The 12,248-nt window shown below is 48.5% G+C and overlaps 1 protein-coding gene across 4 annotated transcripts in view; it reads left to right on the top strand.

Annotated features, from left to right (window-relative positions):
* CACNA1H (calcium voltage-gated channel subunit alpha1 H) overlaps positions 1–12,248 on the top strand; it is a 731,062-nt gene that overhangs the window by 240,303 nt on the left and 478,511 nt on the right. For all 4 annotated transcript variants that reach the window (XM_069210130.1, XM_069210129.1, XM_069210128.1 and 1 more), the window contains exon 6: positions 385–477. In XM_069210130.1, the coding sequence (XP_069066231.1) occupies positions 385–477 (93 nt within the window). The remainder of the gene's footprint in view (positions 1–384; positions 478–12,248) is intronic.

The following is a 12,248-nucleotide window of genomic DNA, read 5'->3' as shown; positions in this document are numbered from 1 at the left end:
GCAACAGGTTTTGATGTCTAATTTTGCACAAAAAGTGTTATTTTTATTCTTCCTGTTTACAATCATGTTTGCTCTTTCATACGAAAGAGATAGGCACCAGGGGTTTTATGTGGTGTGTTCAAATGGTAATGGTCTGACCATGTATTATATGGAATAAAGGACCCCCGACATACATGATAAGGAAATTGCAAATCTCCTCAGAGATCCATAAACCTATATAGTAACTCACCCTTCAGCTTCTTTCTTCTATATGGTTATGGAACTTCTTGGTGACTTGCAATATACCTTATAATGTATGACGGTGATACTTTATCCTTGTATAAAATAAAAACTGTTTTTTCTTATATTTGTAACTCTTTACATTCTTTTTTTGTCTTTCTCTAGGTTATAACCCTGGAAGGTTGGGTTGACATCATGTACTATGTTATGGATGCCCACTCTTTTTACAATTTTATATATTTTATATTACTTATAATCGTAAGTATCATTCCCTTCAGCATGCTTTGCCTCTTAAGCTTGTGAAATGTGTTTTATTTTTGTTTGATTGAAGATCAACCACCAAACCGGATAAGTGCAACAAAGACCTAAACAACTGAAATAGCCTCACTAATACTTGCAAGCAAGCTCCCCCCTTTGATTTTGCAGCATGGTGTGGCTGACATATTTCCCTAATTGGTTTTGTCTTTCCTTGTGTGTGTGCATATATATATATATATATATATATATATATATATAAATATATATATATATATATATATATATATATATCTTTCTCCTTACGTAGGACACCCACGCAAAATGAAATGACATCAGCAGAGCTAAGATAGACAAAAAAAGATAAACTGTACTTGAGCAATAGGAGTCAGCTGTCAGATACGCGATCACTGAACAAAATGTTCAACCTAAATGCTTTAGGCCGAATTCAACAATATTTAGCTGTGAAAAGGTGTGGCTCAATTCTGTAATACCCCTAGCTTAGGTAAAGTAATTCACCGCAAATGGTTTCAGTTTTGGCCTTTTACTTAGAGATCACACTTTTTCTCAAAGCTAGTTCTGCTTGACACTAGAAAATGCTCTATCAATGGCACTAGAGCACTTGAATACTACTGCTCCCAAGAACCTGCAGGGCTACCCAGATCACAGGATCAGATGGTAAGTTCCGTTCACTCAAGCAAGACTAGGGTGATCCTCGGTCGGCGCAATATCCTCCCTGCTAACTGAAGCTATTATGGCCCTATCGAAGAAATTATGCACAGGTGGAAAAACATGAGAAATAATTCGTTTTGCACAATTTTGCCTCACGTGTAATAAGGAACGGAACAATCACGTTTGGCCACTCCATATTTCAAAACTTTTTGCACAAAAGAAAAAAAAGAGGTAATTAATTGTGAATTCATTGTAAACATATATAATTATTACCATAGAATGATACGAGTGTCATACAGTTTTTAGTCGATTTTAAGAAGAAAGCCCGATCCATGGGCAGTTATTTCATGTAAGCAAAATAGAGCAGAGTGATATGCTCTGTTCTTATCGCATATGTGATAAGAAATGTCGAAAGCTGCTTTTGCCGTGGTACCATCATTCACATCTGAAATGTGAAGAAACTGATATTCTGCACTTATTATGTACAAATTATAAAAATAATGTGAAATTAGTTTTTCCATAAATACCCCTATGAAAATATAATTTGACCCATTCATGTATATCACACTTACAGCAAAAATGGTTCAAACATATTTCCTTTCTTGATGTCGCACGACTGCAAAGGTTTTTCGTATTATGGACTTTGAGCCCACACAGATCCAGCACCAATGTCATTGGAAACTTCCTTTTAAGGCTTACCCACTGGGCAATGCTAGTGCAGAGCAGGTGGCAGCCCATTGGTGGTAGAGTGAAATGAAAAAGTAATGCCCTCTTCCCCTCCTCCAGTCACATGATTAGTCTTGGGGGCCTGGCTGGACGCACGCAGCCTGTAGAAAAGCGGGCCTATGACCACTTGAGTGATACACTTTTTCATCAGTTTGCCCATTTGTCACAGAAAATTGAAGAACACCAATGTGCGGACAGCTAAATATGCATTCAACTACTGTTCAAATAATTTTGTCACCTACAAGCGTCCCGTACACACTTCTACAGCAACATCTGGAGGTGGATGAGCGGTGCATGACTTGGCATTCGTGAATAGGAGACAGAAGGAGGCTAGAATTACCCCATAAAGATGGAAACATTTTATGTCTGATTTTTCAGACTATAAAGTCGTCTCAGGTGGACAGTTTAAAAGAACAAACTTTAAAAAAAACTAATATAAATCTCACAGGAAGTACTGATTTCCGTAACATTGGACATAGGCAATAAAAAATGAAAGACAATCTAGGTTTCTCGCAGAAAGAGCAATCGTTGTAAAATGAAAATGAGGGAAAAATGCAATTAACTTTTTTTGTCTGCTAAAGGAGCAAGGTACGTGAAAATGTTATTCAATTTTTTTTTAGAATCAATACCCTTCTCCCAGATTTCGTTCATTAGGTATTCTGCTATATTTACACTAAAAGATAACTTATGGGAAGAATTTGCCCTTAAAAGTAGCAGTCACATCTGTATGAAAAGCCAAAAATTGCAAGACAGCAACATAACAATGACAGGCAATGGCAAAGCTAACAGTCCTGAGTTTAATGTGCTAACTCATGGTGTTATCACATCAGAGAGAGACAAATAGGATCGAGCCAACAGCAGCGCCCGAAGAGGGCTACCCTTGTAAAGTAGTCCATATAAAGCTCAATGCAAGAACTCAAGCAGGAACAGAGTACACAGTCGAACAGCCAATAGCATTTGAAAAGAGATGATGACTCCGCTGGGTTGAGCCAATAAATAAAATCTCAAGCCAGTAGGTCATAGATGCTGCTCGAAGACATCCGATGGTTAAAAGAGATAGACCTAAAGCTGACTTTATTTATATTTTTAGCAATAGGTCTGGTCGATAGATTTGCTGGCATAAATCTACAAAGAGAAATTGTCAGAATAAAAATTCAGGTGTACCCCACCCACGTGCTAACATAATCCATGAGTGTAGGACGCTGGCCCTTTAAGTCGTATGTGAATACCGTGTAAAGGGTCAGGGGTTCCACAGTGAGTTGACAGGGCTTGCTATGCAATCCCAAAGTGCTCTATTTAGGGTTAGTGTGGTCAAGCAGCCTTATGGTTAACACAGAGGAGTGCAAGATATCTATAAATACACACAATAGTCAATAAATGAGACACATGACTCAAGAAGAAGATCCACACCAATTTATAAAAAATAGCAGGTATCTTTATATGTGTTTAGGCATCAGAGAAATGTCGTTCAGGTAAGTACATTTCTAAATAGGAATTACTTTCACTTTAAAAAGTGAACATTGAAATGTTTGAATTCTGCAATGTTATCCAATGGGAGGAAAAGCAAGGTGTGCAAATAGCTAGAGCACAGCAACTTACAAGACCAACCTCCTGGGTTTAAGGTGACTAGTGGGAAAGGTCCAAGGCATCACCCACAATACACCCTCAGTGGCACTGGGGCGGCCAGGTGCAGAGTGCAAAACAGCATTGGGTCCCCAATGCCTTCCTATTGAGATTGGTCACTGTGAAAAGACGCTGCAGGCTCTGGCCAGGAGGCCAGTTGGTCAGAACTAACAGTGGGACTTAGGCCTCACAATGCTCGGGCACAGATAGGCACCTTTGGCCCTCTTCTCCACGGCTCAGGTCTTTTGACCGGGACAGTCGCAGTAGATGGGGGGCTGAGTGCAGAAGCTGCAGGCGTCATAGGGGAGTCCAGGAGGGGTGAAACCAAAATGGACTCAGACTCTGGAGGGCTGGGAAAACTTGTTAGCAGTGGAGGTCCACTTGTTATCATGTTGGAGACAGCTGGTACAGTGGTGACTTCTTTTGTCGGATTTTGGTGGTTCTGGAGGCTTCTCGGTCTGTTCTTTGGAGGTTTTTGTAGAACAAGTCCACTGTTTGGGGAAGGTCTTGAGTCTTTGTCAAAGGCAGGCAGTCCTCCCGGGTTTCTGGAGTCACAGCTGCAGGATGAGTCAACTTTGGGGCAGATTTAGACAAGGGATGCAGACAAGCCAGTGGGGTTGGTAACAGGTCAGCTGCTTCTTTTCTCCTTGTCTGCTGTTGCAACTCTTCGTTGTCCTTGGTTTTATTAGGTCATCAGGATCTGCTTCTGTGGTGCACAGGGGCTCATCTAAATACTCACTATAGGGGCATTATGGGTGTGTAGTGTAGCAGCCAATGGGGTCCTGACCCTTGGGTTCACTACACACCCTATATGACCACTTCCTGTGGGAAGTGGGCATAACCCTGCCCCACAATTCCTAGGTATGACATCTAAAAAATTGCTACCTGTGAAAAATTGTTCCCACCTAGCAGTGGCTCACCTTATGGGTGGTACTAACCCGGGGGGGCATGTCTACTTGACTAACTAATTTTACTGCCTGTCCTGGTGCCAAATGGATTCTGGACATGGGTGGGGATGGCTTCTTCTCCTGTGGGGGGAGCCAGATTCACATTTCAAAGGCAGAAGCTCTTTAAGGCTTGCAGCCTCAGGAAGGCTAATCAGCAGGCCATCCTGTGGAGGGGACGGTGTTACACCCTCTTCTTGGAAAGTCCTTTGTTCTGGGCTTCCTGAGAGCAGAGGGTTTCTATCCTAGGGATCCAGAATGGTGTTTTGGGTGGCAGGCTAGCAGAATCTGTTCAGCGAGCACACCAGAATCTGGTAGGTTTTCAGGGAACAGCTTTGAGGGGCCCTCTGGGTGCATGTATTGGTAAATCTAACACTGGCATCAGTGTGGGGTCACCAATGCGAGATGTTTGATACAAAGCATCCCTGACTTCAATGAATCCATCATGTATCTATAGAAACTCAAATTGGCCAGTGTCCAGCACATGCATTTAAAATGGCTTCCCTGGTCACTTACTATGGATGAGAATTGACAAAGACATAGCAGGGATATATCTGCTTGTGCAGATATGCCCTCACATGTAATATAATACACTATGCCTTAGGGCTGTCAGGCCTGCTAGAGGGGTAACCTACGTTTTTTAAAAATTGTTTTTATTAACATTTTATTGGTGTACATAGTCAATTCTGTTCATTGTATATACATACATTTATTCACACAATTATACAAGCTGCAACAGTTTCCCCTGTTAGTCTCTAACATATCATTTGCTGGGTTCCCACTCAGATCTGATGCTCAGTCTCTGTATGGTCTTGGCTCTGTGTGTCATTTGCGTATTGGTTGCGCATGGTCTCCTGAGTCGTGCATCTTGCTATCATTCTCTTGGTCACATACCAATCATACACTTAAAACTAAACCAACTATATACATGGTGGTGTATCGCAGAGAGGGTGAGTTCTGACTACTAGTTGTAAGGGTGCGGGCCAAGGGCTCTCCACCGGGCGGAGTGCCGGGTTCAGTCGCTGCCTCTGTGATTTCCCTATTGGATGGCGGCTTCACCAGGGGGAACTGGGGTACTCCCTTTGCCTATCGTCCCTTACGGTATCCATATCCGCTGGTGCCCTCCAGGTCTGCCCACCTTCTCCTCTGTCTCTTTCACTCATAGCCCGTTTGAGGAGGGGTAGTTCAGGGTGTCCCCTTTAGTGTTAAGGTTCAGTGTGTCCCTGAACCCCCAACCCTCCTGTCGGTGTTCCTGCTTCCCAGTCCCTACTCTCCCATTTGGTCAGTGCCTCTTCCCAGGTCGGAGCAAGGGGCGTTTGGCTCACTCCCCGAGCCTCCTCGCGTTGTAATACCTACAGTTCGGCCCTTGTCCACTTTGATAGGTCCCGTCTCCATTCCTCCATGGGGGGGGGGCCCTTGGCTATTTCCAACCTAATGTGATCCGTCTCCTAAATAACACTAAAGCCAAGTCTAGGAATCGGTTGCCTATCTTCCCAAGTGACGGTCCCGGGTACAAGCCCAGCAGGCACACAGAAGGGGTCAGTCCCAGAGTAGCGCCCAAAAGGCCCTCCAGGTCAGTCAATGCTGCCCTCCAGCTCTGCTGGAGTTCGGGCAGTGCCACATCATGTGGTCCAGATCCGCATCCACTTTGCCGCATCTGGGGTACCCCCTGAGTTCACCCTCGTATATAAGGTTCAGCCGGTGCGTGGTAAGGTATGTTCTGTGGGTGTAGTTATACTATTTGTATAGAAGTCGTGTATTTCGTGAGACCACCCGCGGATATGCCAGAACCCTCCTCCACTCCACCTGCGAAATATCTCTGCCTAGTGTCTTTTCCCATCTCTCCCTCAGCGTCTGCAGTGGGTCAAGTGTGTCGTCATTTTGGGCCTTATACAGCCCAGACACCAGGTGAAAATTGACTCTGGAGTTTAGCAGGAGGTGCAGGATCCGGTGTGTGGTAGGTTCCACATTAACCGTGCCCCAGTGTACCTTTATGTGATGGAACAGGTATTGATGTAGTAAAAATTGCCCAGCTGGTATTCCATTTTGATCAGTCATTTCTGTGAAGGACCTCAATACCCTGTCTCAGAAGAGGTCCCCTATACTCTCTACCCCTGCTTTGGCCCAAACTCCCAGCCCCGAACCCAGCAAGGTGCCCTCCTTGGTGCCCTGTGTTATCACAGATAAAGGCAATGCTGCAGAGTAAGGGCACCCCGCTCCCACACGTCGCGAGCATCTCTTCCAGCACAAGAGTGCTACCTTCGTCATGACACTCCCTTCCTGCGCTTTCACTCGTCAACCTATCATTTGTGCTATGATCCACTCTGTATCTATCACGCCGTTAGGTGTGTACCTGTCCAGGCGACCCTCCCCAGTGCACCATCTGGAGATCCACTGTAGCTGACATGCCAGATAATAAAGTTCAAAATCCAGGACTCCCAATCCCCTTGCACTAGTCGGTCTACACATGATCGTGAGCGCAGTGCGTCTGCGACCACCATCCCAAATAAGGTCCCTGAGAAGGCTGTTCAGCTCCCTAAACCACATCAGGGGGAGTAACACCGGTAAGTTGGTAAAGTAATAAAGGAGGCGTGGCAGCATAATTATCTTGGATAATGATACTCTGGCCACTATGGATAATTTAAGAGATCACCAAAATCCCACAGATGCCTGAAGCGAACTGAGTGCCCTGAACACCTGTATGCCCAAATATTTGAAGGTGTGTGGTGCCCATTCCATGTCCTCATGGGCAGGATGGGGTGCTCGGACTTCCTGCTGTCAAGGGAAATACAAAGGTCTTGCCCCTATAAAGTCGCAGGCCGGATAGTCCTCCAAAGTGGTCCAAATTATCTAGTGCCCATGGTAGCCCCGATTCACCCTCCCTTAGGTAGATCAGGATGTCATCGGCGTAGAGTGAGATAATATGTTCATCCTGTCCCCATTCCACTCCCCTGCCCCTGCCCTCCGTCCGTAGTCTGGTCACCAGAGGCTCAATAGCTAAAGCAAATAACAATGGGGATAATGGGCACCCCTGCCTGGTGCCTCTGTATATAGGATAAGTTTCCGACACCGTCCTGACCGTCCTTACTCTTGCCAGTTGAGCTTCATATAGCAGGTCCACCCATCTCACCCATCCTTCCCCCAGTCCCATCCGACGCATAACATTCCTCAGATAGTCCCATTTGATCGAGTCAAAGGCCTTCTCAAAGTCGATCGCGAGGAGCATCCCTATAGGGGGCTTCTCTTCATGCAGCATGTGCAAGATGTCAAAAAGGCATCTAAGATTTAGCAATGTATTGCGTGCAGGTACAAACCCGTTTTGATCCTCATGGATCAAATTGGATATATGTAGAAGCAGTCGGCTGGCCATAAGTTTGCTTTGAATCTTGAAGTCACTGTTCAACATTGATAATGGGTGGAAGTCAGTCACAGACATGTCACCCGAGTCCAACTTGGGGAGAGGGACCACCAGGGCCTCCCTCATTGAGTCCGGCAGACGGCCTCGCTGGAATGCCTCTGTGTACATTTCCACCAATTGGGGTGCCAGCAAGGCCGAGTACCTCTTATAGAAGTCCATTGGGAGCCCGTCTGTACCCGGGGTCTTCCCCAATGCTAACTGCATGATGGCCTCCTGCACTTCCTCTAAAGTCACTGGTCCCCCCTGCCTGTCCCTCTCCTCATACTCCAGTCTATTCAAGGGTAGTGGGTGCAGATAAGCGTCAAATGATTCTGTCTCGGGTGCTTCTGGGCTCCTGTAGAGGAAAGTGTAATACTCTCTAAAGGCATCATTTATGGCCCCCGGTGTGTTTCTGCTCTCCCCCTTCATATCCCGCACTCCTATGATAGGTGTCCTCCCCCTCTCGGTCTCACTAGCCAAGCTAACATCTTTCCTGATCTGCCCTCCTCCACCTGCACTGAGGCCAAGTGTCTCTGCATACTATGGCATCTCAACTGCTCCTCGACCTGTGAGGGGGTCTTCTTTGCTTCCTTGTACCTGTCGTGTTCAATCGCCTCTCTGCTCCCCCCTCCTTCTCCTTCATGTATGATCTTGTCTAGCTTATTCAATTCCCGCTCCAATGTGCGTCTAATTCCGACTGTCTGTCCAAGGCAATAACCCCTAGTCACCACCCTAAGTGCCTCCCACTCCACATGTCTAGCTGACGCGGATCCCTTATTAATAGTGATATGGCTCGTCAGGTAAGAGCGGAGCGCTTCTCTGTACGCCTGGTCTTACAGTGCTGCCGGGGTCAATCTCTACATTGGTATGGGGGGTCTATCGTTGATCGCCCTCCATGTGAGCATGAGGGGGCTATGATCAGAGGGGGTGCGCCCTAAATATTCAGTGTGTGTCATTTCCTGCGCTATTGAGGATGAGCATACTATCCTATCTATCCTGGTGTGGACCCGGTGTAGGCATGAGTAATAGGAGTAGTCCCTTTCCTCCGGGTGTTGGTTGTGCCAAACATCTACCATCTTTCAGGCCCTCATCCAATCCCTCAGGTTTTTAGCTATTTTGTGTGTTAGTGCGCCTGCTAACGGGGGAGTGGAACGATCAAGGTCAATGTCCATTATGCTGTGAAAGTCCCCCCCAAATCAATAGCTCCTCACCTTGTTGGCGGATGATATGACTCGAAAGGTGCTGCATGAAGTGGATCTGGTCTTGGTTAGGGGCATATACACTAACCAGGGCAATCTGTGCTCCATGTAGCTTCCCCTTCACTGTTACAAACCTGCCCTCTTGGTCTATATCCGTCGAGGTAGCTTCAAAGGGGACTCTCGCTCTAACCCACACCAGGGGTGCCCTGGCATAAGCCGAGTATTTGGTAGCATATACCTGCCCTCTCCATCTACGTCTTAATTTTTCAATTTAGTTTGCGACGAGATGCGTTTCCTATTAGGGCCACATGGATGCCCCGCCTTTTCAAGTAGGCTAACACTCTGTGTCGTTTAGCAGGTGACCCCCATCCCCCTTATATTCCATGTTAGTATATTGTACTCTGTCATAGTAATGTGTCTGCAGCGGACCACACACCCGCCCAGACCTCGAGCCCGGCCCCCCACCTGCATTTCCTGTATATATGTGACCCTCGACTGCGACATCACCATCAAAACATAAAACTGTAACTCCCAACTCCCCAGGGCGCCTCTACAACTGTAGGTAGCCCATAAAAGAATGCAACAGTGCAACTTAGTCAACAAGTTAGGTGTGGATCTCGCCATCTTAAGCTGAGTGGCCAAGACACATGTGGGGAGTGGTAGCTCAATGCCCTCAGGGCCTGCTGTTTGTACTGTGCTCCTCACCTCAAGTCCGGATTATGGATTCGTTCAGCCCAGTTTGCCTGCCGTTTGGGGGGGTCACCCTCGGAGCAGACACGGAGCAGCCCGAGCCTCCCATCGAGGACACAGAGGCCCAGTCCGATTCTCCTCCACTACCGTCCTGTGAGGACACCTCCTTACTTATGGATGCAGACGCCTTCAAAGCCGCTCTTTTAGCAAGGTCTTTCTGGGCCCGGGTCGGTTCACCCCTTGGGCAGCGTCTGTTCCGCTGTCTCCTCTGTCCCCCATGGAGGGTCCGCCCGGTCCCGTCACTCCCGCCTCAGCGCCCTTCTTCTATTCCACGTGTCTCTAGCCATTCCCATCCCTCCTCAGGTTTCCGGAAAAACATAGTTTGGTCATCGACAATCACCCTCAGCTTGGCCGGGAAGAGGAGTGAGTACTAGATCCCTTCTTCCCTAAGTGTCCTCTTCACTGTCAGGAAGGAAGCCCATCTAGTTTGTACTTCCAGTGTGAAATCCGGCAACAGCGTCACCTCACCATTCTCTGCCCTGAAGGGTCCGGCTTCTCTGGCACGCTGGAGCAGGGCGTCTCTGTCTTTGTAGTGCACTAGTTTGTCCACCACTACCCGGGGCGGTCTTCCCGGCTCCAGGGGTCTCGAGGGCACCCGGGGCACACGCTCCAGGGATAAAAATGGAGTCAGGCTTTCTGGTGCTACCACCGTTCACAGCCACTCTTCTAGGAACTCTACCATGTTTGTTCCATCCCCTCCTTCTGGTAGGCCAACTACCCGCACGTTGTTCCTGCAGCTTCTTCCTTCCATATCTTCTGCCTGTTGCTCTAGGTGGAGGACTCGGTCGGTTAGGTTGATTACTGTGGCTGCCAGGTCCTCGTGTTTTGGGGTAAGTTCCGTCAGTGTAGTTTCTGCCTCCTGCACTCTCTCTGTCAGCTTTTGGTGGTCCGCTCTCAGAAGGCCCACCTTTACTGCCACCTGATTGATATCGCGTTGCAGGGTTACTCAATGGCACCTAGTATTTTATCAAGTGTGGCTTGCACTGTTGGATGGTTGAGGTCTCGGGTGTGTTCCCCTCTGCATTTGGTTGGGGTTCTGCGGCTCGTCATGTGGCCCTTGTTACGGGTCCTGGATGGCATCTGCGGTGCGCTAAACTGTAATTTAAGTGCCCCGCTGGAGTGGGGCCTCTATTGCGGTTGCTTCTGATTCTCGATGGCTACGGTCGTGGCACATTCCGGTAGGTCCTGCTTATGTCGCAATGACCATTCCCTTGTCCGATGGCTACTCCCCCCACCGGTGCCCACCAAGTGGGCGTGCTCTCTGCCCCCTCAGTATGCCAATTCAAGTCGTTTGGGGGTCAGCTGCTAGTACCCCCTCCAGTACGTGACTGCGGCATCACTGCGGTGTGCCAAAAGTCCATGTGGGAGGGCCAGTGCCCTGGGGTGTCTCTTCAGTGCCCAGAGTGAGTCTGCCTGCTTCTCATCTGCTCGTGAAGCAGTCGTTGCCCCCTCCAGCTCCGGCCGCATCCACTACCCGGCCACAGCAGATCCACTCCATCAGATGGCAGGCAGGGCCCAGCGGCAGCTCCCTTCACTCCCTTCACTCTATGCAGGGTATGCCAGGGGCTGGGAAATCTCTTGTCCCATGCTGGACACCAGCCAAGTCCCACGTCCAGGACTTTGCTCCCCGGCCGCCGCCCTCTTGCTTAGCGCGCAGGGGTTCGGAGCTCCGAACGCCGACCCCTGATCCTCAAGGGGGTGAGGCAGTCCCACCGAGGCCCGAGTCAGGAGGGGACCCCGGGCGTCTCCCCAGCACATCCCCAGGTCTCACCGGTGTCTGCTCGAGGCCTGCCGCAGCCCGCGACTCCTCACCTTCTCCCCTGGCGACGCCACTCAACTCGAGCCTGCGGCTTCAGGGCCGAGCTCCAGCGCGCGCTGAGGCCGCTCCTTCCCCGTCGCGCGAATGGGTCCGGGGGGACAAATTCTGGCTCGCCCGCTTCGCGCCAGATCATGCTTTCCCGGTCTGCGTGGATTGTCCTGCTGGATCCCGGGGAGAGCTGTTTGTCAGGATCTCGTGGCAGGCCCTGTCGAAGCCGTTCGGTTAAGTGCCCAACATCTTGGCTGGGTCCAGAGGGGTAACCTACATATATTGCCTGCAGTGCTAGGGCACAGTGCCATATTGTGTTTTCACTTGTTTCTGCACCAAGACACGCAGACTGCCATGGCAGCCAGTCATGTGCTTGGTGAGGGGTCTCTTAAGGTGCTGCAGCCCTCAGGGGTCCTCTTTAGTACCCCATGCCCTAGGTAGCAGGGGTGCCATTTAAACAACTGTGCAGTTTTGGGAAAGAGATGTGGCACTGGGGACCTGGTTAACAGGATCCCAGTGGGCTTTCAGTTGAAATACCCTCAGATATCAGGCAAAAAGAGGGGGGTAACCATGTCAAGAAGAGGCGCTTACTTACAATGAGTCTCACCTTTCTGTTCATATTTTTCATAAGCAAAGGTTAATGGATCTGTATGGAA

This window comes from Pleurodeles waltl, chromosome 10, assembly GCF_031143425.1.
Source record: "Pleurodeles waltl isolate 20211129_DDA chromosome 10, aPleWal1.hap1.20221129, whole genome shotgun sequence".
NCBI classification, from domain to species: Eukaryota; Metazoa; Chordata; class Amphibia; order Caudata; family Salamandridae; genus Pleurodeles; species Pleurodeles waltl.
The sequence above is the reverse complement of the archived record's forward strand: the minus strand, read 5'-3'. Positions and strand labels throughout refer to the sequence as shown.